The sequence below is a fragment of the Conger conger genome, chromosome 2 (genome assembly GCF_963514075.1).
Source record: "Conger conger chromosome 2, fConCon1.1, whole genome shotgun sequence".
Classification (NCBI taxonomy): Eukaryota; Metazoa; Chordata; class Actinopteri; order Anguilliformes; family Congridae; genus Conger; species Conger conger.
The window spans coordinates 60,832,243-60,856,780 of record NC_083761.1 but is presented as its reverse complement, the minus strand read 5'-3'; the positions used below and the strand labels follow the sequence as shown (position 1 = coordinate 60,856,780).

At 51.2% G+C, this 24,538-nt stretch overlaps 1 protein-coding gene across 4 annotated transcripts in view; it reads left to right on the top strand.

The window, feature by feature from the left end:
- smg1 (SMG1 nonsense mediated mRNA decay associated PI3K related kinase) overlaps window positions 1-23,492 on the top strand; it is a 38,830-nt gene extending 15,338 nt beyond the window's left edge. For 3 of the 4 annotated variants that reach the window (XM_061225468.1, XM_061225459.1, XM_061225441.1), the window contains exons 24-62: window positions 57-190; window positions 423-624; window positions 715-824; window positions 978-1,125; window positions 1,314-1,473; window positions 1,562-1,682; window positions 1,777-2,025; window positions 2,273-2,542; window positions 2,773-2,917; window positions 3,048-3,186; window positions 3,293-3,514; window positions 4,304-4,484; window positions 4,770-4,931; window positions 5,314-5,534; window positions 6,125-6,279; window positions 6,644-6,866; window positions 7,149-7,395; window positions 7,488-7,717; window positions 8,263-8,511; window positions 8,604-8,742; window positions 8,830-8,939; window positions 9,270-9,488; window positions 9,613-9,806; window positions 9,902-10,074; window positions 10,176-10,455; window positions 11,103-11,375; window positions 11,898-12,132; window positions 13,186-13,412; window positions 14,196-14,352; window positions 14,646-14,835; window positions 14,921-15,393; window positions 16,308-16,445; window positions 17,138-17,470; window positions 17,742-17,969; window positions 18,409-18,620; window positions 19,098-19,198; window positions 19,346-19,522; window positions 19,716-19,822; window positions 22,054-23,492. In XM_061225468.1, coding sequence (XP_061081452.1) covers window positions 57-190; window positions 423-624; window positions 715-824; window positions 978-1,125; window positions 1,314-1,473; window positions 1,562-1,682; window positions 1,777-2,025; window positions 2,273-2,542; window positions 2,773-2,917; window positions 3,048-3,186; window positions 3,293-3,514; window positions 4,304-4,484; window positions 4,770-4,931; window positions 5,314-5,534; window positions 6,125-6,279; window positions 6,644-6,866; window positions 7,149-7,395; window positions 7,488-7,717; window positions 8,263-8,511; window positions 8,604-8,742; window positions 8,830-8,939; window positions 9,270-9,488; window positions 9,613-9,806; window positions 9,902-10,074; window positions 10,176-10,455; window positions 11,103-11,375; window positions 11,898-12,132; window positions 13,186-13,412; window positions 14,196-14,352; window positions 14,646-14,835; window positions 14,921-15,393; window positions 16,308-16,445; window positions 17,138-17,470; window positions 17,742-17,969; window positions 18,409-18,620; window positions 19,098-19,198; window positions 19,346-19,522; window positions 19,716-19,822; window positions 22,054-22,131 — 7,612 coding nt within the window. In that variant the 3' untranslated portion in view covers window positions 22,132-23,492. The remainder of the gene's footprint in view (window positions 1-56; window positions 191-422; window positions 625-714; window positions 825-977; window positions 1,126-1,313; window positions 1,474-1,561; window positions 1,683-1,776; window positions 2,026-2,272; window positions 2,543-2,772; window positions 2,918-3,047; window positions 3,187-3,292; window positions 3,515-4,303; window positions 4,485-4,769; window positions 4,932-5,313; window positions 5,535-6,124; window positions 6,280-6,643; window positions 6,867-7,148; window positions 7,396-7,487; window positions 7,718-8,262; window positions 8,512-8,603; window positions 8,743-8,829; window positions 8,940-9,269; window positions 9,489-9,612; window positions 9,807-9,901; window positions 10,075-10,175; window positions 10,456-11,102; window positions 11,376-11,897; window positions 12,133-13,185; window positions 13,413-14,195; window positions 14,353-14,645; window positions 14,836-14,920; window positions 15,394-16,307; window positions 16,446-17,137; window positions 17,471-17,741; window positions 17,970-18,408; window positions 18,621-19,097; window positions 19,199-19,345; window positions 19,523-19,715; window positions 19,823-22,053) is intronic. The other variant, XM_061225450.1, reaches the window with a different exon arrangement.
- The last annotated feature ends 1,046 nt before the right edge of the window (window positions 23,493-24,538 follow it).

The window sequence follows — 24,538 nt, the reverse complement described above, 5'->3', positions numbered from 1 at the left end:
GGGCTGCCTCTGACTGGGGCCCCCACTGGTGCGCTGATCCGGTCCTCTGCTTGCAGGTTTGAGAAGGCGGCGACAGAGTACCAGGAGCAGCTGGGGGCCCTCACTGGAATGGACTGCTCCATCAAGGGCTTCGACCGCTCCCTAATGAAGGTCAACAGTGCCAGCAGCAGCCCGAAGAACATGGGCAATGGTGAGGTCCAAAGCATCAACACACAACCTGTGCGACACTTGGAACCGTTCTGCTGCTCCGATTAATGACTAATTGAACTATCAATTTTTATGTTTATTTTGACTTGTTCATATATGCACATGTAAGTACACAAGCGCTACATTGAGGATTTGGGGGCATTTTAATGCAGCCGTGGTGAACACTGGGGCAGTGTTCTTGGTGGGTCATTGCTCGTTTGCTCTTGGTTCTCTAGGCGATGGCAGGAAGACGGTGCTTCTGAAGCCCAGCGAATGCTCCCCGGAGGTTTTGAACTTCCTGGCCAATAAGACCTGTGAGTGCTACGTGGCGCTGTGTGACTGGCCGTCGGTGCAGGAGTGGCAGGCCAGCGTGCTGGCCTTGAAGAAAGTGTCCAGCGGCTCCACCATCAACCTGAAGACAGACTTCAACTACATCAGGTCAGCACTGCAGAAAGGGCTGGTGAGGTACAGATTCCCGCACCAGATGCAGGGCCGTAACATTTATTTTCTGCTCACGTTGTCTTCCAGGGCCCTGAGCAGCTTTGAGGAAGGAGATTTCTCAGAATGTCAGGAGCAGCTGGGACTCCTGCCTGGCGAGGATTTTGGGTTCCTCAACTCCACCTCGAGGGACAAGATTGGTATGTGTTTATGTTGCCAGGTGGTTTATCACCAAGGCTGACTTGAGTCTGTGTGTTCCATGTTTTCCATTTGAGGGAAGGGGAGAAAATCGTGATGGCTGCACGCACACTTGTCTGTGCTCTCGGTGAACTGTGTGTGTCCTGTGACCTCAGACCTGAAGCGGCTGCTTCCTGCCGTGCTCAGTCCAGACCCCACCGAACTGCAGAAGGCCATCGAGGTCCAGCTTCTGAGGAGCGCTGTGGGCATGGTTACATCTGCCAGTCAGAACGAGGAGGACCAGAAGACTCCTCCCACTACGGAGTGAGTTGGCAATAGGACTGGCTTTTTCGCAAGATCTGAACTTATGTGGTCTGGTTAGAGATTTTACAGCATTTATAGCCAATTACACTTACAAATAGGATCACAATATTATTTATCCTGCTTTACTGTATAGTGTCCGTGTAACTTGAGAGCTCTCTGGTTTGTGACTGAGGCCTCTCCTCTTGCAGGACTCTGGTGAAGTACCTGAAGCAGACAGGCCGCGTCTCTCTCGGGCCTCTGCGGCTGTCCACCCTCACCCTGTCGGGGGCGCTGCCCACCATGAGTACCCTGCAGTTGCACTGCGCCACCTACCTGGAGAGCTCCCTCAGCAGCCAGCTCTCCTCAGAGGTGCGGTAGCCGTGGTCTCGCACAGTCTCCTGCCCGAACGCGCCACAGCTCACGTTCTACAGTGTTTAATCTAATGTTTGGCCCACAGGACTGCCTGATCCCGCTGTGCATTCAGGCGCTGGGGACCTGTAAACAGCAGGACGTCCAGCCCTGGCTCCACGCCCTCAGGTACACTATGTTCCAGAGGCAGCTGTCCATCAAACTCAAAGGTAAGGCTAACCCTTCTGCACGTGTCCTCCAGCTCTCTCTGGCCGAGAGTCTTGATGTGTGACCTGAGCATTGTTTACCATGCTCCCCCTGCAGGGTCCTCTGCTCCCATCGACTCCCACCTGGTGGAGCTGTCTCTCACAGCGGTGAAGTTTGCCCGCAAACAGGGCAACATCGCCCTGGCCACGCGGCTCCTCGGCCAGTGCAGCGACACCCCCATCAAGGGCTGCTCCGGGGCGGCCGACCTGGTGAACGTCTTCAAGTGCCTGTCCCTGGAGGGCACCGTGGGGGAGAAGTGGGGCCCAGAGCTGGAGATCGAGAAGGCCAAGGTGCTCTGCACTGCAGGTCAGTGGACCCTCTGGGGCTCGGGAACAGGAGAAGCGTTACCCTCAGCCTATAGTCACAGAAATCCTGTTTGTTTCCTGAAGCCATGAAGACTTTACAAGCTTTAAAAAGTTTATTGTGTTTAGTCTGAAATGTTAGACTTCATGTGCATGGTACTTGTTTGAGCTTAGAGCTTATTTGCTTATTGCTGCTTTGAGGTGGAATTTTGAGCCAAAGTCTCTTTGTCCGGCACGCTAACCGCCCTCAGGTCAGACCACCTCAGCGATGGAGATGCTGAGCCTGTGCGCGCTGTCGTACTGCCGCTCTGGGAAGAGTGAGCGTGCCGCCTGCCGCTCCGTGCTCACGCTCTGTAAGTGGCTGCTGGCCGACTGGAAGGACCTGACCCCGCAGCTCAAGCAGGCGGTGAAGAAGAACGCCGGTTCCCCCAGCCTGTCGCCCCTCAGCAAGAACATCGCCGCCCTGCTGGAGCTGCCCGTGGAGGACCAGGCCATGCAACGCATCACTGCCGAGACCACAGGTATCGCGCTCGACCGCCACCCTGAGACCAAATGTGTGCTGTAGCTGAGAGGCTGCAGTGCAAATCATGCCGATCTTGTTTAGTGATGGGTACACATAAAATAATAAATAACGTTTTTTTTATTTTTATAATGCAGTTGTCTTTGTCATAGTGTGTGGATAGGATATAACTGACCCTAAGTGCAAGTGTATTCCTCTTGTTGCTCACTCCTGGGACTCTCTCTTTGGAAGTGAGTGTTGGTGTGGGGGAAGCAGACTTTGTCCTGGGACAGCTGTACCAGCTCTCCACTGTTCAGGCCCCTGATCTGGCCAAATCCTGGGCTGCCCTGGCGAGCTGGGCCTACCGATGGGGCAGGAAAGTGGTGGATAATGCCAGGTTGGTATCGGCAGATTTTAGTTGAGGGTAACATGGCTACATCATTTGAGACTTGTGGAACAGCGTGTCTCTCGAGATAAAGATGTGTAAAAACACTTCTGTTGTAAGCACGGGGCGTTCTGTTCTCTAGTCAAGGCGAGGGAGTGCCTCTGCTCTCTGGCGAGAAGCAGGAGATCGAAGAGCTGCTCCCAGAATGTACCAACGACGAGGACAAAGAGACCATCTTCAGCATTCTCGGCCAAGCCATGTGTCGCCCAGCTGGCATTCAGGTCAGCACGTCCTGGAATATTTTCTCCACCATGGGAAGATGAGTGGGAAAAGTGTTGGAAAAGGATTGGTTGTGTGATTTAAGTGTGTGGGTGTGTGTTGGTTTAGGACGAAGACATGGCCCTCCAGAACGAGGACGACGATGAGGACGACATGGTGGACGTGATCTGGAGGCAGCTCCTGAGCTCGTGCCCCTGGCTCTCGGACGTGGAGGACGGGGTGATGGAGGGGCTGATCAGGGTGTGGAGGCGGGTGGTGGATCGCATCTTCAGCCTGTACCGCATCTCCTGCCGGGCCTACTTCACCTTTCTCAAGCTCAATGCCGGACAGGCAAGTTCTCCCGCATGAAGGGCCCCACACTATCCAGTTCTGTACAGCACGTTTTAAGTATTTGCTGGAGGAAACCTGTGACGCCTGGGGTAAAGGCAAGCATGCAGTATTGACAAGACCGTATGGTGGAGGCAATTCTCGCACCGCGGGCCAAAATGAACAAGCAGTGAATATGAAATTTCCATTTTCTTCCGGAAGAATATGCTCGGATACGGGAGCCTCCTGCTCTTATAAATTAATTATGCTCGTTTTCTTGCTCTTTAGTGCAGGTTTTTCCAGGTGGCAGTCTCAAGTCATTTTAGGCTTGTTATGTAATTGAAATGATTATTTTAGATTTTATTTGAAAGAGACTGGACTCTCTTCATTCCTCCCTGCCACCATTCCCCAGAGTTCAGTGTAAATCTTATGTCAGCTTTGTCTGACGCTAGGGATCAACTAAAATGGACACTCACACAAGACTACATTAGCATACAAAGTAGTCTCTCCTCTGCTTTGTTGAAACCTGCATTTTCTTCTCTGAAAGGAACAACAATTGATTCTGGAGAATGAGCAGCAGTGTGATTTGCATATGTAATTTGCAGAAAGAATAGAGATTTGGAACAATGGCTTCTGGCCTTTTATATAAGGATTAGATGCCAAGAGGTTGTTTGAGAACATCGGTATTTGAGATGAGCATTTTGATTATTCCGAAATGTCAGGAAGGAATGTTTAGGTATGGTTGCTGGTTTGGCTCTCGCATTGAATTTCATTCATGCCATTGTATTGACCGTTGCTATGCGCAATTTGCAGGTACCTGTTGACGAAGACGACCCGAAACTTCTGCTGTCCAACCAGAGCGTGAAGCAGAGCAGTGACGACATCATCGTCATGGCGACCCTGCGTCTGCTGCGGCTGCTGGTGAAGCATGCGGGGGAGCTGCGGGAGGGGCTGGAGCTGGGCCTGGCCTCCACGCCCACTGCGCCCTGGAGAGGTAGCGTCCATTGTGGGACAGCGGGTCTGATTATACTGGGTGACACTGTGTACTCCTACCAGATAGAAAACATAGAACGTTCTGCTGCTGATTCAATTGAGAAATATAATCAACACATGGGAAAGCAGCTGATCCTCCGAGACCCTAAGCCCACCTGTTAAAGACTGCTGATAAATGCTGTGTGGGTGAAGTTGGGTTGTATTTGTATTGATGTGTTTGTGAAGTGTATGTGTCTGAGGTGTTTGTCCTTGAGGCTGTTCTGAGTGTTGTGCGCTCCCCCGCCAGGCATCATCCCCCAGCTCTTCTCCAGGCTGAACCACCCTGAGGCGTACATTCGCCAGAGCATCTGCAGCCTGCTGTGCCGCGTGGCGCAGGACTCCCCCCACCTCATCCTCTACCCCGCCATCGTGGGCTCCATCTCCCTGGGCGGGGAAATGCAGGCCGCAGGTACCTGCCGCTTGGGGGATTTTCCCAAACATACATTATGTATTGGGCGTGTATCACCACATCCTTTCTCAGGGTGTAAAATTAACACCATTCACCGGCTATTGATTAAAATTTTGGTTAAGATCTTGCTGATTACAATTTTGATTGTGGCTTGTAAGAGTTTCTACTCTAGCAGCCAATTTGGCAGGTAACCGGTTGTGTTCTATTGAAAATGACTGGTGATTTATTTTTGTAGAATCCACAAGCCACTCTGGCCAGTGGGTAAAAAGGTTAATTTCATGCTCTGCTTTCAGAATGGACATAGATATTTATTGTATAGCGTGGTGGGGTGGTTGGAATGTGGTGCATACCTGGCTAAGAGAGCTGCTTCCCCCCTGCACAGGAAACAAGCTGCCCTCGGCACTACCCACGTTCCTCAGCAACATCCAGGGGGAGGCGCTGTGTGGTGGGGGCAGCGAGACAGGCAGCGGCCCGGCTTCTCAGGACAGCGCCACGGGGGAGGAGCTGGCCCCCTGCTCCAGCGAGGACCAGGCCATGATGCAGGACTGCTACAGCAAGATCGTGGACAAGCTGTCCTCCGCCAGCCCCACCATGGTGCTGCAGGTACCTCCACCACCTCTCTCCCACTCGCCACTCTGAGGCATTGCCTACCCTTTACGCCTTTTAACCTTCCTTAGCCAAGGTTGGGATTTATTAAATGCATGTATTCATATACAGTGGCTTCAGAAAGTATTCAGACCCCTTCACTGTTTGCAAACTTAGTGTTCTAGATTTAACTTTAAAGTAGATAAAATTGAGGCAAGGGTATATATATATATGAGTGTTCCCAGGAGTGCAGTGCAATAATTGTGAAATGGAAGAAGTTTGGAACCACCAGGATTCTTCCTAGAGTTGGCTGTTTGGCCAAACCGAGTAGCTGGGCAAGAAGAGCCTTGGTCAGGGTGGTTACCAAGTACCCAACGGTCACAGCATCATGCTATAGGGGTGCTTCTCGGCGACAGGTCAGACGAGATGTCCTTGAAGAAAACCTGCTCAAGAGTGCATCTGACCTCAGACTTAAATCTATAACACAGTTTGCCTAAAGAGAATACTTCCTGAAGCCGCAGTATCTTCGTTAGAAGCAGTTAGCGGTCGCTGTTGTGCGAGCGCTCTGAGCGTGTTGGAGTGTACTGAGGCCCTGGCTCTGCTTGCAGGTCCAGATGCTGGTGGGAGAGCTGCGTCGCGTCACGGTTCTGTGGGACGAGCTGTGGCTCGGCGTCCTGCAGCAGCAGCACATGTACGTCCTGCGCAGGATCCAGCAGCTGGAGGACGAGGTCAAGAGGGTGCAGAACAACAACACGCTGCGCAAGTGAGTGACCCCTGACCCCTGACTTTCACTCAGACCCTGACTTTCACTCAGACCATGCGTTCTTTCCAATCACTTATATTTTCCTGCTTTTATCCTTTCAGAGCCTGCTAGCTCAAGGTATTTGCTCCAACCATGCACTACACCCACCTGATTTCACTCATTGTTTTGCCTGCTTGGTTCAGGAAGAGAGGTTATTAGTGAAATCAGGTGGTGTAGTGCTTGGTTGGACCAAATACCTGAAGAGACTCTGGCCCTCAGGACCTGGGGTTGAGTAGCGTGGACCTAGAAGATAAGTGATTGGAATGAGCCCCCCAACTGTGACTGACCTTCATTGTGACCTTGACCCTTGACGCTCTGTCCGCAGGGAGGAGAAGCTGGCCATCATGCGGGAGAAGCACTCTGCTCTGATGCGGCCGGTGGTGTTTGCCCTGGACCATGTGCGCAGCATCACAGCCGCGCCCGCAGAGACGCCCCACGAGACCTGGTTCCAGGACAGCTACGGAGACGGCATCAACAACGCCCTGGAGCGCCTGCGCAACCCCTCCAACCCTGCCAACCCCGGCAGCAGCTGGGTGCCCTTCAAGCAGGTGAGTGTCCCGCCTGCAAGCGCTGTTCTGTCCTGCTCTCCCACTCGACAGGACCACTGAGTGTGACATGCTGGGAGGTCAGAGTGGTTGGTCGCCTGGCGGGTATAGGGTTGTCTGCTTGATTCCCCCCCCCGCCCTGTGTGCATTGAACTGTCCTTGAGCATGACACCCCAATTGCTCCCAACAGGCTGGTACTTGCATGGCATCGTTTGTAAAGTGCTGTGGATAAAAGCGCAGTATAAATACTGTATGTTTACCGTTACACGGTCCTGTCTGCCCTAGATCATGCTGAGCCTGCAGCAGCGGGCGCAGAAGCGAGCCAGCTACCTGCTGAGGCTGGACGAGATCAGCCCCCGCCTGGCGGCCATGTCCTGCACCGAGATGGCCCTGCCCGGCGAGGTGTCCGCCACCGACGCCGTCACCATCCAGAACGTGGGCAACACCATCACCATCCTGCCCACCAAGACCAAGCCCAAGAAGCTCTACTTCCTGGGCTCTGACGGAAAGAACTACCCCTACCTGTTTAAAGGTAGGCCGCTTGTGCTGGAGTCTGGTTCACAGCGGACGGCATCTGCTTCAGCTCCTTCCTCCCTGAACCTCCTCCCTCCCTCCCTCCCGTAGGGCTGGAAGACCTCCATCTGGACGAGAGGATCATGCAGTTCCTGTCCATCGTGAACACCATGTTCACTAAGGTCAACCAGCAGGAGAGCCCGCACTTCCACGCCCGCCACTACTCGGTCACGCCGCTGGGCACGCGCTCGGGCCTCATTCAGTGGGTGGACGGAGCCACGCCGCTGTTCGGCCTCTACAAGCGCTGGCAGCAGCGCGAGGCCGTGCTCCAGGCGCAGAAGGTAAGAGAGCCTGGGAGGGTGTTGTGCATGATGCTGTCTTCCACATGTATAAGAACTGGAGACAGCTTCTGCTTACCGGTTCCATGGAGATTCCTTTGGGAGCTGCTCAGTTGCGCGTGAAGGCATTTTATGGAAGCTGCCATGACCTTTTTGGCAGTGCGGAGGCTTTTTCTGGAACACGCTGGGTGCCGAAACGGGAAGGGATGACTAGGATTGACAAAATTATCATCTTCATTGTGGCTCAGAAAACGGATCGGTCCCTGGAGAGTAATTGGTTCAGTTTGAAGAAATTTTATATAAGTATGGCCCAAAGTGGGCTATATAATTTCACCTGCGTAAATTATAGCCCACAATTTCGCCTTTGTAAATTCATGGTTTTGAATGGAGTTTAATGGGCAAATGTTCTTTTTGGCACCAGTGGCTTAATAAACTGCAATACCACTGTAGTTTACGAGCTTCTGGGGGAACATCAATCCCTAATCTCCTGGAGTGGTGTACCGGTGTCCTCGTCTGAGAGGAGTGACGGTGTCCCCTCCCGCCTCCAGGCTCAGGACTCCTTCCAGCAGCCGCAGAACCTCCCGTTGGTCCCGCGGCCCAGCGAGCTCTACTACAGCAAGATCGGACCGGCCCTGAAGACGGTGGGGCTCAGTCTGGACGTGTCGCGCCGCGATTGGCCGCTCAGCGTCATGAGGGACGTGCTGCGGGAGCTGATGGAGGCCACGCCCCCCAACCTGTTGGCCAAGGAGCTGTGGTGCTCGTGCACCTCCCCCAGCGAGTGGTGGAGGGTGACGCAGGTCAGAGGGCACGACTACCGGGGTATGACGGTGACTTGAGTCCACCCGTGTGGGCACCAGAGGGCTGACTGTGTCTTCATCCTGCCTTTCAGGCTTATGCTAGATCCACCGCAGTGATGTCTATGGTGGGTTACATCATCGGGCTGGGTGACCGGCACCTGGACAACGTGCTGATTGACATGACCACAGGAGAGGTGGTGCACATCGACTACAATGTCTGCTTTGAGAAAGGTTAGTGAAGGAATCCCTCCTGCCTCCTGAACAGTGTTTTAGTGTGTGGCGAGCCCCGCAATGCTAAATGCCAGGCGTGTGTTACAGGGAAGAGCCTGAGGGTCCCTGAGAAGGTCCCCTTCCGCATGACGCACAACATTGAGACGGCCCTGGGGGTCACTGGAGTCGAGGGCATCTTCAGGCTGTCGTGTGAGCAGGTGAGGCAGTCACTCTGCTGCTTTCCCCTCAGGCAGTGTTTTTAAACCTTGTTATTAAAAGACGTTTAACTCATTTTTCATTTATAATTTGGCTCAGACCAGATTTGATCACATCCTTGTGCCTTTGCTTCTATAAAAGATCACTCATCAGATATTACTTTGAAGTTGGTTGTTTCTTATGTAAAAACCAATTGAATAATCTTTGAACTGTCTCTAACATTGTAATAGCTATCAGATTTGTCTATGTAAAGGTAAGGTATGCTTTGAAGCTGAATGATCAACAGTCCCTCTTCATCACTAAGCGTCACGTTCTTGCGCCCGGTATGGCAGGTGGTCCACATGATGCGGCGGGGGCGAGAGACCCTCCTCACCCTGCTGGAGGCCTTCGTGTACGACCCCCTGGTGGACTGGACGGCCGGGGGGGAGGTGGGCTTCGCTGGCGCCGTGTACGGAGGAGGGGGCCAGCAGGCGGAGAGCAAGCAGAGCAAGAGAGAGATGGAGAGAGACATCACCCGCAGCCTGTTCTCCTCCCGCGTGGCCGAGATAAAGGTGAGCCGTCTGTGCCCTGCCCTGCAGAGCCTGTAACCAACTGTGCACCATGTTCTGTGCCCAGTCCTCCCTCCCTCTCTTCCCAGTTCTGTCCATCGCTCATGCCCCTCTCGTCTGCCTGCAGGTGAACTGGTTTAAGAACCGCGAGGAGATGCTGGCGGTGCTGCCGCAGATGGACGGAGGCGTGGAGGAGTACCTCCACCTGCAGGAGCAGCTGACGCAGGTGGAGAAGCTGCAGGGCAGGCTGCTGGAGGAGATGGAGTTCCTGGAGGGAGCGGAGAACCAGGCGGACCACCCCATCCACACGCTGGAGCACAGGTGAGGGAGCAGGCCCAGCGGGGGGCTCCAGAGGGGATGTGGACGTGTTTGTGGACGGGACTCTGACCCCTCCTCTCCCCCCTCTCCCCCCTCAGGTACTCTGAGCACACCCAGCTGCAGTCCCGGGAGAGGACCGTGCAGGACGCCATCCAGAGCAAGCTGTCCGACCTGGAGCAGTGGATCACGCAGTACCAGGCCGCCTTTTCCAGCCTGGAGGCCACCCAGCTGGCCAGCCTCTTGCAGGAGATCAGCAGCCCCATTGACCTGGGTGAGACACGCTCCCCATGACGGATACACACTCACTTAGCGCTTTTGTTCCTCCAGACCAGAGGATAACTTTGCTATGTCTGTGTGTGTTCCGTGTTCCAGGCCCTCCGAGCTACGTGCCGGCCACGGCCTTCCTGCAGAATGCGGGCCAGGCCCACCTCATCAGCCAGTGCGAGCAGCTGGAGGCGGAGGTGGGGGCCATGTTCCAGCAGCGGCGGGCCCTGCTGAGGGGCTGCCTGGAGCACCTGCACAGCTACGCCACCGTGGCCCTGCTGTACCCGCGCTCCGTGCTGCTGCGCCACCGCGCCCAGGCCTGGAAGCAGTGGATGGAGGAGCTGGTGTGCGACATGACGGGCGAGCACTGTCAGGCCATCTACCGCAAGTGAGCGCAGTCCCAGCATGCTTTATCACTACACTAGAGCCCTGCATTATCACTACACTAGAGCCCTGCATTATCACTACACTAGAGCCCTGCATTATCACTACACTAGAGCCCTGCATTATCACTACACTAGAGCCCTGCGTTATCACTACACTAGAGCCCTGCATTATCACTACACTAGAGCCCTGCATTATCACTACGCTAGAGCACTGTGTTATCACTAGAGCCCTTCATTATCATTACACTAGAGCCCTTCATTCTCACTACACTAGAGCCCTGCATTATCACTAGAGCCCTTCATTATCATTACACTAGAGCCCTTCATTCTCACTACGCTAGAGCCCTTCATTCTCACTACACTAGAGCCCTGCATTCTCACTACGCTAGAGCACTGTGTTATCACTAGAGCCCTTCATTATCATTACACTAGAGCCCTTCATTCTCACTGCCAGTCCCCACTGACATGGCACTTGAGTGGGTTAAAAACTCCCAGTCCAGCAAATGCACATTTCTCTTAAGTTGACACTGTGACTTGGTGCAAATACCTGCCAGCACGGCCCTGTCATGTATGGCACAGCCTCTCACCGCTGCCCCTGGCGTGTATGGCACAGCCTCTCACCGTTCCCCCCTGTTGTACCGCGCTGCAGGTACGAGATGCAGTTTGCCCCCCAGCCGCCTCCGGCCTCCTGCCAGTTCCTGTCGAGCACGGAGCTGGCGCTGCAGCACCACGTGGCCGAGACCAACACGCGCCTCCTGCGGCAGGTGGAGCGGCTGAAGGCGGAAGGCGCCGGAACGTCCGCCTGCGAGGAGCAGCTGCAGGAGATCGAGCGCTGCATCTCCGTCTTCCTGCGCGAGAACGGCGAGCTGGGCTCCTTCAGCCTGGCGGCCATCATCATCTCTGCCCTCTGCACCCTCACCAGGTGCGTGCCTTCCCTTTCTAAAGGAGCCTGTGCTCAAGTATTCCTTCTCTTTTTCAGGAATTATTATCATTTAGCATTAACATTACATCCAGTAGGGCTGCACGATATATTGTATATTCATAGTCATCGAGATATGAACATGCGAGAAACCCATCGCAAAAGAGTGCTTTATTGAAATACTGTTTTGTTAAATTGATTGGCTATTCATGTACAATTTGTTCAATAAAAGCAAGTTGGAAATAATCTATACATTTTGTTATTCTGTGGGCGTAGGCTGTTCATTTTCTGGGGTCTGTCAGCAGTGAACTAAAGCAGAAAGACATTAGAACTGTGCGCACTTCATATTGCAAGTCATATTGTCATCGCAATATTTTCCTCAATCATTCAGCCCTAACATCTACTGTACTAACATTAGTTCCTCAGCCTCCTTTGCTCTAAGGTACATTTTGAGAGGTCTAGTGTTCACCTGTTGGACTCTGGCTGGAATCAGAGCGTGACGTGTCCCGTGCGTGTGTTCGGCAGGCGTAACCTGGTGATGGAGGGCGCAGCGGCCAGCGCGGGAGAGCAGCTGGTGGAGCTGACGTCGCGCGACGGGGCCTGGTTCCTGGAGGAGCTGTGCAGCATGAGCGGGAACGTGACCTGCCTGATGCAGCTCCTGCAGCAGTGCCAGCTGCTGCCCCTGGACCTGGACCTGCCCAGCCCCTCTCTGAGCGCCCAGGCCGTCTACCTGGCCAACGGAGTCTACACCTGCCTGCAGGTAGCGCATCGCTGCGTCGTACCGCCTGTCCTCGAGTTACTCTTCACCATCTTCAGTGTTATCCATGTCGTTGAGTAACACGTCTATTTCCTGAAGTAGAACTGGACTGCAGTGAGCAGTTTTGAGTGGTTCTGAGGGACGTGCAGGATCTGTGCAGAATTCAGTGTGGCTTGGCCTCTCGCTCTCAGTCTGAGGAGAGTGCGAAAGAAAGACGGGCGGCCTGTAGTGTAGTGGTTAAGGTACATGACTGGGACCTGCAAGGTCGGCAGTTTGATCCCCGGTGTAGCCACAGTAAGATCCGCAAGGCCCTTTACCCAGCATTGTCCAGGGGAGGATTGTCTCCTGCTGAGTCTAATCAACTGTACGTCACTCTGGACATCTGCCAAATGCCATTAATGTAATGAATGTAATATAATGAATAGGAAGGAAGCAGGGGAGGAGGGCAGTGACATCGATGGATCTAGCGTTAGCTAACCCTCGTAGCCGCTGCCGGTAGGTAACTGGCTAGTTAGTCGATCCGTTTTGTTTGCTAGCATTAGCTGTACGTGGGTCGTTCTGTAGTGAATCGTTTATTTTTTACTCTAGAGTAGGTGGAGATTAAATTTGTAGCTAACTGGCTAGCTAGTGAATGTGGTATGGATGGTTTTGATTACTGGAACATTTTACTTTGTTAGCATTCCAGCGTTATCTTATGTAGGGGTGTGGTATTTTATTCCCCCCAGAGTAGTAATGTGTGTAAATTATCACATGCTCGATTTCATTCGTTAAGCTGTGATTAAACTGAGACTTCTTCAGCGGAACGGCATTCTCCCTCTCAGTATGTGCTGCTTGCCAGTGCCTGTCAGTACTGATTATCAGAGCAGAATACTGTTACTCTCTCCCCGGATGATATTACACAGCACGCGGGTCCTCTTACTGGCTCCTCGGCCCTGTAAATTGTTTGGTAATGTAAAACTCAACGTAATCCCACTGAGGGAGCCCTTTCCGAACGTGCCCGGTGTTGAATCCAGGTTTTTAAAAAAGCCGTTTGCTTTGTTCCTCCCCCCTGTGCAGGAGCTGAACACCAACTTCCGGCAGATCATCTTCCCGGAGGCGCTGCGCTGCATGCTGAAGGGGGAGAGCACGCTGGAGAGCATGCTGCTGGAGCTGGACCTGCTGATCGAGCAGTGCGCTGACGGCCTCTCCCTGCAGGGGCTGGCCGACGCCCTGCAGGCCCACCTGCGCAACGTGGCCATGGGCCTGGAGGAGGAGGCTGACGACCACTACCTGGACGTCAGCAGGTAAAAGGACCCGCTCCTTGGAATGTTGCCAGGTGTAACTCCTTCCCGTGTCCCTACCGCAGAAAGATAATGATTTATGATTTTTGTTAAGGCTGGACGGTTGTCCTTTAGGTGCCGTGGCTAAGGCTGAATGGTTGTCCTATAGATGCCTTGGTTAAGGCTGAATGGTTGTCCTGTGGTTGTCTTGGTTAAGGCTGGATGGTTGTCCTGTAGTTGTCTTGGTTAAGGCTGGATGGTTGTCCTATAGATGTCTTAGTTACTGCTGGAAGGTTGTCCTGTAGATGCCTTGGTTACTGCTGGATGGTTGTCCTATAGATGTCTTAGTTACTGCTGGAAGGTTGTCCTGTAGATGCCTTGGTTAAGGCTGGATGGTTGTCCTGTAGATGCCTTGGTTAAGGCTGGATGGTTGTCCTATAGATGTCTTGGTTACTGCTGGAAGGTTGTCCTGTAGATGCCTTGGTTACTGCTGGAAGGTTGTCCTGTAGTTGTCTTGGTTACTGCTGGAAGGTTGTCCTGTAGTTGTCTTGGTTACTGCTGGAAGGTTGTCCTGTAGTTGTCTTGGTTACTGCTGGAAGGTTGTCCTGTAGTTGTCTTGGTTACTGCTGGAAGGTTGTCCTGTAGTTGTCTTGGTTACTGCTGGAAGGTTGTCCCGTAGATGCCTTGGTTAAGGCTGGATGGTTGTCCTGTAGATGCCTTGGTTAAGGCTGAATGGTTGTCCTGTAGATGCCTTGGTTAAGGCTGTGTCAGTACTCTACCGTGGCGCTCACTCTGCCCTTGTTTCAGGTTGCTGCGGGCCCAGTACTCTGAGCTCATCCAGCCGCGCAGCCAGGAGGGTTCCCTGCAGGATACGCCCAAGATGAGCGCGGGACAGATGCTGCTGGTGGCCTTCGACGGCACTTTCGCTCAACTGGAGACTGCCTTCGGGCTTCTCATCGACAAGGTAACGCCCCGTTGCACCCAGTCTGCAAAAAGCTTCCGTGTCTGCAGTTTTCTTGATGACGTGATGTAACGATCAGCAGTATAATGATTTCGCTTGGAACGGCCGTGTGCTGTCACAGATCATATCCCTATTTCAGTGACAAGGTGCAGTGTATGCAATATGCTAATTTGACAGGCCGTATTGTATAAGGCTGCCTGTCTCATTACTAATATGGTAGAGAGCTGTAGTAGATCGACAGGCCCAGCTGTGTGTTTGTGGATAGGAGCCTCTTACCGCTGACTCTTCTCCCTCAGCTCAACAAAATGGAGGTGCCCGCTGCCTGGAGAAAGATAGACGTGATTCGCGAGGCCAGGGCAGCGCAGGTGAATTTCTTTGACAAAGCCCAGCACAGGCAGGTCCTGGAGGAGATCTTCTTCCTCAAGAGGCTGCAGAGCATCCGGGACTTCTTCCGTCTGTGTGGCTCCTTCTCTCAGACCCTCTCCGGTATGTACCCGCCCTACCGAGACCACCTCCGTTTCCCCGCCGTGTTGAATCCTCAGTTTGACGCATGCGCTCACCTCTGTCACAGGAAACTGTCCCCCTTCATCTGACGAAGCGGCCCCGTCCAACGGCCCGGTGGCGTTAACCAAGCCCGCGTACCGCGGCTCGGTGGTCATGAGCGAGGAGCAGATGGCCAGGCCCATCAAGGCCTTCACGGCGGATTTCGTGCGGCAGATGCTGATGGGGCTGCCCACGCAGGTGCTGGGGCTGGCGCTGTGCAGTGCCCTCAGCGCGCTGGGCACCGACGTGGTCGCTCAGGTGGAGGCCAAGGACTTCGGCGCGGAGGGAAAGGTCTCCCTGGACGAGCTCTGCAAGAGGGCGGTGGAGCAGGGCGTGCAGGCCGGCCGGCTGTCCCAGCTGCTGCTCAACAGGGCCACGGTGCTGGCCGGCTCCTTCGAGACGGCCTGGAAGAAGCTGGACCTGGTGCGCAGGCTGGAGACCAGCGTGGAGGCCTGCAAGGTCAGCCTGCAGAGAGCGCAGCTGCACGTGGCCATGTTCCAGGTGAGGCCCGGTACACAGTTCTGACACGTCAGGCCCAATCTGCGTCCCACACCACGCTCTGCTTGCCAATTTTGACTTGAGCTGCCGTTTCCTAATGTGCTTTCCTTGTGTTATTGATGCTTGGGCTACCCCCGTACATTCACTCATTCCCAACGGAGGAAGAAATACTCTTGTGATTTTGTGCTTGAGTGGAGATGAAATTAAATATTTGACCGAAGCGAAGCTTACACATTCCTAACAAGTGCTGCCGCAGCGCAAATCTCTGTAAATCAATAGCTGCCGTGGTAACCACTTTTGGGAAAACATTTTAACTGCCTTGATCAGCCTGCCGTAAAACCTGTGAATAACGGTGATAAACCGAAATTATCAAGACATGCATGTAGGCTGAAATGTCATATATCCTGGAAATGGCTTTACCCACAGAGCTAATTTTGTGTAAATGTGCGATATAACTGCCCCATTAAACAATAATAAAAGGTAATCCTTGCCTACAGTCACAGATGGCCAGCATCAGGCTCTTATTTCCCAGTGGTTGGAGCTGGAAGAGACTGGCACACGCAGTCGGGCCGTATCACGTCCCTTTATTCAGTGTTAGGGTGAACTGTGGTGCCGAGTGTCTTCGGCCCAGATTGGGGGTATGCTGGCGTTTGTCACAATGGACCCCGGGTTTATGGGCCTGTAGCGTAGTGGTTAAGGTGAATGACTGGGACACACAAGGTCGGTGATTCTAATCCCGGTGTAGCCACAATAAGATCCGCACAGCCGTTGGGCCCTTGAGCAAGGCCCTTAACCCTGCATTGCTCCAGGGGATGAGAGCGTCTGCCAAATGCCAATAATGTAAGAATAATGTAGTCTGCGGACCCTGGCGGAGTAGTGTGCTTTTTCCTGTTGTTAACACATGGCCTTCCTCACAGTGGCAGCACGAGGACGTCCTGGGGACGCGGAACCAGCCCATGAGCGTCAGCCCCCCGCCACGCTCCATCATCCTCAGCAACATGAAGAAGAAGCTCTACAAGCTGAGCCAGGACGAGGCCTCCATCGCCAGCGTGCAGGTCCCCTTCTGTTTCACCGTGTTACATTAGTGCTGCTTCACCAGCGTGCAGGTCCCCTTCTGTTTCACCATGTTACATTAGTGCTGCTTCACCAGCGTGCAGGTCCCCTTCTGTTTCACCATGTTACATTAGTGCTGCTTCACCAGCGTGCAGGTCCCCTTCTGTTTCACCATGTTACATTAGTGCTGCTTCACCAGCGTGCAGGTCCCCTTCTGTTTCACCATGTTACATTAGTGCTGCTTCACCAGCGTGCAGGTCCCCTTCTGTTTCACCATGTTACATTAGTGCTGCTTCACCAGCGTGCAGGTCCCCTTCTGTTTCATCCTGTTCAGTTAGTGCTGCCATTATGTGATGGGTGACATTAACTCTTAAGCGGTCGTCTGGCAGTCAAATGGTTGCAGGTTCGATCCCCCCTGAGTGTGTTGAAGTGTCCCTGAGAGACACCTAACTCACTATTGCTCCCGATGAATTGTTAGCTACCTTACATATAAATACCAACCATTTACATGGCAGCCCATTGCTGTTGGTGTGAGTGTGTGCGAAGAGGCATCAATTTTAAAGCTCTTTGGATAGAAGCGGTATGTAAGTGCAGTCCATTCACCGTTTCCATGAGAAGTGGAAGCTTGTTTCACTGCAGCGAGTGGTTGAGTGGCGGTGGCTGTGCAGCGAAACGAACGTGCGTTCCCTTGCAGGAGAAGCTGGCGGGCCTGGAGGGCAGCATCGAGCAGCGGCTGAAGTGGGCGGGCGGGGCCAACCCTGCGCTGGCGCCCGTGCTGCAGGACTTCGAGGGCACCATTGGGGAGCGGCGGGCGCTGGTGCTGAAGGAGGCCCAGTGCGTCAGCCAGGTCACCTTCCTGTGCAGCACCATCCTCAACTTCGAGGGCCTGCGCACGCGAACCCCGGAGGCGCTCAGCATGGACAGCGCGCTCTTCGACCTGCTGAAGCGCTGCCAGGCCACCTGCTCCTACGCCGCCAAGTTCAGCAGCTCCGTCTCGCCCCTGGAGCTCCGGCTGCTGCGCAGGCTGGTGAGTGTGGCCTCGCCCCAAAAACCCTACCGGCCAATCGGGTGCCTGCTCTGGCCGTGTTAGCGGCACGCTCTTTCTGTGCAGTTTGCAGACTGCAGTGGAAAAGGATAATTTGGCTGAATGCTTGCATTTAAGGTGTCACCCAAACTAGAGTTCAGAATTCATGGAATGCAGAATGTAAATGTATTGATAAATAACAATGGAATTGTTAGTGCTCCTCTACTCCCTCACGGTGCTGATGTATATTGACGGTCATCCTGTCTCCTTCCAGAGCTCCACAGTGGATCTTCCAGTCGGCGGCCCTGATTGGCTGATGTGCGCGCAGAAGCAGCTGACCCAGGAGATGTCCAATGAGAGAGTGGTTCAAGGGGAGAGGGAGCAGCAGCTGGACAGTGTGACTGAGACACTCCAGGTGCTAGTGGACACCATCAAGGGCATTCTGTCCAGCCACAACCGCCAGCTCGCAGATGTCAAGCACCTGCTGCGTGCCATGGCTAAGGTGAGTCTACCCAGGTCATCTGCTCAGGTACTGCTCAGTCCAACTGCTCAGTGTGAGCTTGGTAAGTATTTGCATGGGGGAGCTCCTGGCAAAACTAGGAGGTTGCTGGAGGTGGTGTTGGTGGGCCAGTTGGGGTTCAGTCATCAATCCAGTCAAATAAATCGCAATGCCTCAGTGCAGTGATTTGATTTGATCTTAAACCTGACTCACTGTGGTCATTTAAGATCCCATGACACTCATCGCAAAGAGTAGGGGCTTCCCCAATATCCTGGCAACGTCCTGGCTTGTATTGTCATCTACTGCTGCCCAGTCTCACAGTCTTAAGGTACATATTGTAGCATAGGTCCATTCTTTATTCTTTATTTATTTGCCCTATCAAAGGTAAGTAGCACACTACAGTGGGGTACATTGAGTTGAGCTGAAGCCTTTTCCCCTGCAGGATGAGGAGAGCGCTCTGGCGGAAGGCGAGGCCGTGCCGTACGAGGGCAGCGTGCGTCAGTTCCTCTCAGAGTACAAGGCCTGGCAGGACAACGTGCAGATCGTGCTGTTCACCGTGGTGCAGGCCACCGGGCAGCCCCGCAGCCAGGAGCAGGTCGAGCTGCTGCAGGAGATCCCAGCCACACTGAAGGAGCTCAAAGCACAGAGCCAGAGGTGTGTGGCCTGTCTGTTCACACTGTACAACAGTGCTCATCATACTCAATCTATCACACTGCACACACCACTGCACATCATACACAATCTATCACACTGTACAACAGTGCTCATAATTCTCAATCTATCACACTGCACACAGCACTGCACCTAAGAGTCTCAATCTCTATCACACTGCGCACAGCACTGCTCATAATACTCAATATATCACACTGCTCACATCACTGCACATAATACACAATTATCTCACTGCTCATAATTGTCAATCTATCACACTGCACACAGCAGTGCTCATCATACTCAATCTATCACACTGCACGCAGCACTGCACCTAAGAGTCTCAATCTGTCACACTTCACACAACACTGCTCATAATACTCAATCTCTATCACACTGCTCACCAAACTCTATCTATCGCACTGCACACAACACTGCACATGAGTCTCAATCTCACAGCGCATGTCTGTTTGTTCGCAGTGTTTATAATGGACTGGTGAGCTTTGCGTCCCCCCTGGTGACCGAGAGAGCGAGCGACTGTGCCAGCCCCCCCTTGAGCGCTCAGACCAGCTTTGCTGCAGGTAGGAGGCATCACATTTTCACACGCTGTGGACATCGCTGGGTACAAACAGCCCAATGGCTGCGTTTCCGCCTCTTCGGCCCCTGAAAGCTGCTTCATTAAGACGAAAGCTTTTCACAGGCAGTGATTTGTCTCCCTGTGATCTCAGCAGTGCGCTTCAGCGGGCCCAAGACTCAGCCGGAGAGCATGTCTCAGAACGCTCGCAAGCCCTTACCGCGCAACCTGGGGACCCCCGCCGACACCCCTCCCAGCACCCTGCTCATCACCAGCAAAGGCCTGGCTCCCAGCCCCAAGAGGGCCGTGAGGGACCCCAAAACCGGGAGAGGTGCGTGCCCGCTTTCACCTGCTCTGTTCTGGAATAATCATGCTTCGCTCTTGTATTGTAGGATTTCGGGGTTTAATATCGTTGGATGTATAAGACTGAAGTAAACATGCTATTGTAGTATGGTCGAACATACTGTATGTATAGTATGTTTGAACACTGCTCAGAGTTCTGATGTGTGTTTGGTGTCATGCAGCGGTCCAGGAGCGTAACTCTTACGCAGTGAGTGTGTGGAAGCGAGTGAAAGCCAAGCTGGAGGGAAGAGATGTCGATCCTAACAGGAGGATGAGCGTAACAGAGCAGGTAAAGCTGCAGTTTTCCCCACGCTCCACATCCCAAAGAAGAGCCCCTGCAGTCATCCATTTACCACACTTTATTCTGCTGTCCTCAAAGTCCTACCTCCATTTTGCTACATCGTTAGAGAACTGCATTTGGATTTTCAAAGTGCCTTTACCTTCGGTTATGCAATTATGGCACAGCTTGCAGCCAAATGCTTGAAATGCCATGGAAATCATTGCTGAATTAAACACCAGTTTTATCTAGACCTTACGATTGTTAACTGCATTCACATTTGAGGGCTTGCATTATTGAAAATTGCAGTTCAGTTCTAGCTAATTTAAAAGGAAGAAAATGGATACAGAAAGTGAAATTATGACTGGTTTGGCGCTGTGTAAAATGGAAATGACTAGATGCCATCTATTGGAAAATTAGGTGCTATTAAACCACTCTGGCATTGATTTGATTTTTACATCTGTTACATATTCAATCAGGCTCTTTATTAACCACATATCTTGATTGTTTTTTCTGAAGAGAACAGGAACTTGGATTTAATGCGAATTTTCCACATTGGAAATATTCTGTGCCAATTCTTAGGAAAAGCACCCCTGTGAAACACAAGTGCTTTTTTCATGTTTGAAAATATTATTATTTATTGTGGCAAAGATCAGGCTTTTTCAATACAGTGATTTGTCATACTGTCTCCGCTTAGTACGTTGACTCCAGATCTTTCTAATCCATTGTTCAGTATTAGATCATCAGTTTTTGTAAACGGTTACCATCCCATTTTGATAATGGTGAACCGTGTAACATACTGCTTATGACCGCTAGGGGTCGCATCTTATTTATGAACAAAAATAAAATAATGACCCACTTGCCATTTACATTGACATCCTGCTCACAGATGTCCAGCAGTCTGTAGTTAAAGCCGTGTAGGCTACGTCCAGGCATTGCTGGCCTATCATGTCATTTTTTTTTAATGCATCATTTAAAATTAGTATTCTTCTCATCTCTCTTCCCTATGGCTTCTGCCTAGCAGACTTGATTGGCATGAAATATTACCTGCATCTGCTGCTATTGAACTTACAGACGGGGTTGTGCACTCAAAATTTGCGTGATCTACAGTAACATGATAACACCGTGTCGTGGTCTTGACACGATAAATCTGGCCTATTTTAGTCAGGGAATCCTACGGAAACGGATAATGGTAAAGATAAGAATGGGATTTTGTACAGACGCCATGGTCGACTGGTCCAATGATTTTACTTTAATGCAATGGTTTCTATACAATTTGGCCTTTTTTTATGTAACCGTAAACTTTGCCTATTCATTTGATTGTATACGGAGCAGGGCTATCTTTGTGGTGACAGGATTAATGTGGTCCTTTTAAAGCAGGGGATTTCCGCTTTCAACATCCGATGAATATGATCGTTACTGGTATTTTATGTTGCGTATCATATCCATCATATTCTTTTATGCCAACAATTCTGCTTGGTTTTAGAAATAGTTAAACTACACGGTCCTGGAGAATGTAGGTAAGCTAGCTCTGGCCAACATTAGATATATAGAACACAACGCTTAAAAAAAGAATGAAAAGGGATTGCACTATTCGGCAAATTAAGTTCGAAAAAATTAATTGTTGGATTTAATTTATGAACAGTGGTTACACAATTATAGCCTTCGTTTTTCAACTTGCCTACTTGGTAATGTCTCGTGCAACATTTTTCAAATGCTGAATCTTTCTTTCAATTGTGCGACTAATTTGTGCTTTTTGTCACTGGTGGTGAAAGCGCATTTATTTATTTACACCGAGTTTACCGTTTCAGCTTCAGGAAAAAAAAAAAAATTATTGGATACGTGATATTTGCGACTAGCGTTAGTTGGTTAGTCAGTGATGTTAGCAAGCATATGTAGTAGTATGTTTAGCTAGATGTCTTGCATTCCTTTATACTTGATTGCATATTTAAAATTGCAATTCTTCTTTGCTGTCGGCTCTGAAAGCGCAATGACTACTGGGGACAGAAAATGTGCTCCAAACAGACTTGAATTTTCGGTCCTCCTAAAATGCAGCAAGAGAACTTCCGGTGAATTGTACTTGTTCGGGACTCTTGATCCCATGAACGTTAATGTCCAACAAAACCCTTTCCATGGACTTTATTTTGTATCCAACAATAACTATGTAGTGGCCATATAGCCGGATTGCTACATCTTACTTTTTATGCAAGTGTATACCAAAATTGTTCTCCATCTGCCCACAGGTTGATTATGTGATCAAGGAGGCCACAAACGTGGATAACTTGGCTCAGCTGTATGAAGGGTGGACAGCCTGGGTGTGAACGGGATGCCAGTAGATCTCTCTGGTCCAACGAGGGTAGAAATCCACCAGAATCCACTGGGTCTGGGGCAAAGGAGCCGCAGAGCACCGTGGGGGGAAGATCTAGTGATCCTCCCTGGGGCCCCCACTGGATCCCCGTAGCACAGCTGCACCCGGCGATCCAGCCAACACAACGAATGGGTCTGCACCCGTCTCCCTCGGGTGTGGGGGGGCTGACAGGGATGGGAAAGGGGGGGCCGGGGGTGATGAGGCGCCAAGCCCGAACTATCCCCAGCCCCTGCAATGCAACAAAAACAACAACACAAAAATAGAACTCCTCTCCACCCAAAATCCAAGAACGTGCAGAAAAGGGCTCGTCACAGGGGCTTGGGAACGAGGTGGCTTCACGCCCGCCTCATTTTCCTCCCACCCTGAGAGCGGAGAGATGGATGCCCAGTCCCTCAGTCCTGAAGCACGCTCCTGGAACACACCGGAGCTTCGAGAGGAGAAACGGAGCTCAGTGCTGTGAAGAGCCTCTTGGCGTCCTGTCCTTTGACACTCCGGCAGCTCTGACTGTCCAGCAGCGAAGCCGGCGCACGTGTCGGCAGGCGTTGAGGGCTGAGTGGCTGGAGAATCAGGAGCCTCAGTGAACTCCATTCAAAGCCGTGTGGCTCAAGTCAAGATCACAAGAGGTTTATTCTATTTTTTCCAGAAAGTGTAATTTAATCGCTTTCTTTTCAGTCTCAAACATTTATTGGAAATAAAGTAACCCTTGCGCACAATGCAAAAAAAAAAAAATTTAAAAATCCACGCATCTCGCAGTAAGTCATTTAACTTTCTGAAAAGATCTTGAGCAGAAATGTTTTTGTTTTTGTTATTTTGGAGAATTCGCTGTCATCTTGTTTGAGCGTTCTAGCACTGTGTATGAAGTGCTTCAGTACAAGGGGTCCGGTGTCGGTTGACATTATTTTGGATCGATTGGTGGCTGTCAGCTACAGTTTGTGTGGGTATTCTGAACAGTGATAAAAATTGTGAATTTAAAAATTGGACTAAAATGAGCTAATCGCTTTTCAGTATGTTTCCTTGATTTGCATCTGATTTTCTGCATTGTAGAGACTTTCTTTTCTTTCTTTCATGCTTTTTAAAATCACTTAGATCATCCCTATTTGACTTGCCAGAGAAGGGATGTGCCATTCCTGTTATATAATATTCCCTGTTTTGCCTGAGTTTTACTAATCTAGGTCCCCCTCTAGTTTTACATTTTTAGTGGGAGAAATTAATAAGTGAATTATATAAAGTAATGCTTTGGTGATGGTGAAAACTGTTATTAAAAGATTTTATTAAATTTTGTTTGATTCAGAATAAATTGGGATTTAAATGGTATTTTTTTTCACCTGTGGTTTCTTTTTGTGGGTGCTTTGTTCATTTCCTTTGGAAGGTCAGTCGGTTTAAACAGTGACCTTGAGTCTTCATCTCCGCAGCAGTATTTGGGAATTCTCTGAGCACTTGGCCGTAATAATATTTCCTCATCTTTGGGTGGGTGTATGAAAAGCCTCTTGGAACAACGTGTTCTGGCAAAAGCATCTAGTCAGATCCTGACCTGGCCAGTACAGACTTGGCTGGCACAAATGAATTGACCATGGTGCTGAATGGGGAGGGAGGGTCTCACTCAGCAGGTTATTTCTTCCCCCTTTCATTGTGTAAGAGTCACTGTTCAGGGGTGAGTTTCCCAAAGCATGTCGCCGCGGTAAGAATTGCTAATTTTACTAGTGTTTCCCAAAACATGTTGCAACTCAAGCCGTATGTGAAATTAGTTTTTCCACAACATCCTGGGACTAGTCGTGAGATTCCAAGTATTGTGTTCCATGTTAAATCACTTTCAAGCTTTGTACAGACAGAAGACAAAATCATTATCTATAAAGCCTTTGTCCCCCTTCTACCCTACCATAAATGTGTGGTGGTTTTTTGATATGTAACAGTGATATGTTCTACTGCTTCTGCTAGTTTGATGTTGATTTTAACAAATGGTGTTTGTGCCCTGCGATGGACTGGCGACCTGTCCAGGGTGTATTCCTGCCTTTCACCCAATGTATGCTGGGATAGGCTCCAGCCCCCCTGCGACCCTGTTCGGGATAAGCGGGTTAGGAGAATGAATGACTGAATGACTGATTCCGTATTGTAAACGCACCTCAAGAGTTAACTGAAGGGATGGCTATATTCAAGTAACTTTTTAGAGTTACTCTTGGAAAAACTCCTCGTATCATGTTTTGGGAAACGCATGTGAAAGTTTGGAGCGATAAAATTGTGTGAAGTATTTCCAGAAACGTTGCTCTCTGTCAGCTCAGCTGGAGGACTGCATAGTGAAGGGTCTGTGTATCAGCACCTGCTTCAAAGGGTGTGTGCTAGAATCGCACATTTAAAGTTTACAT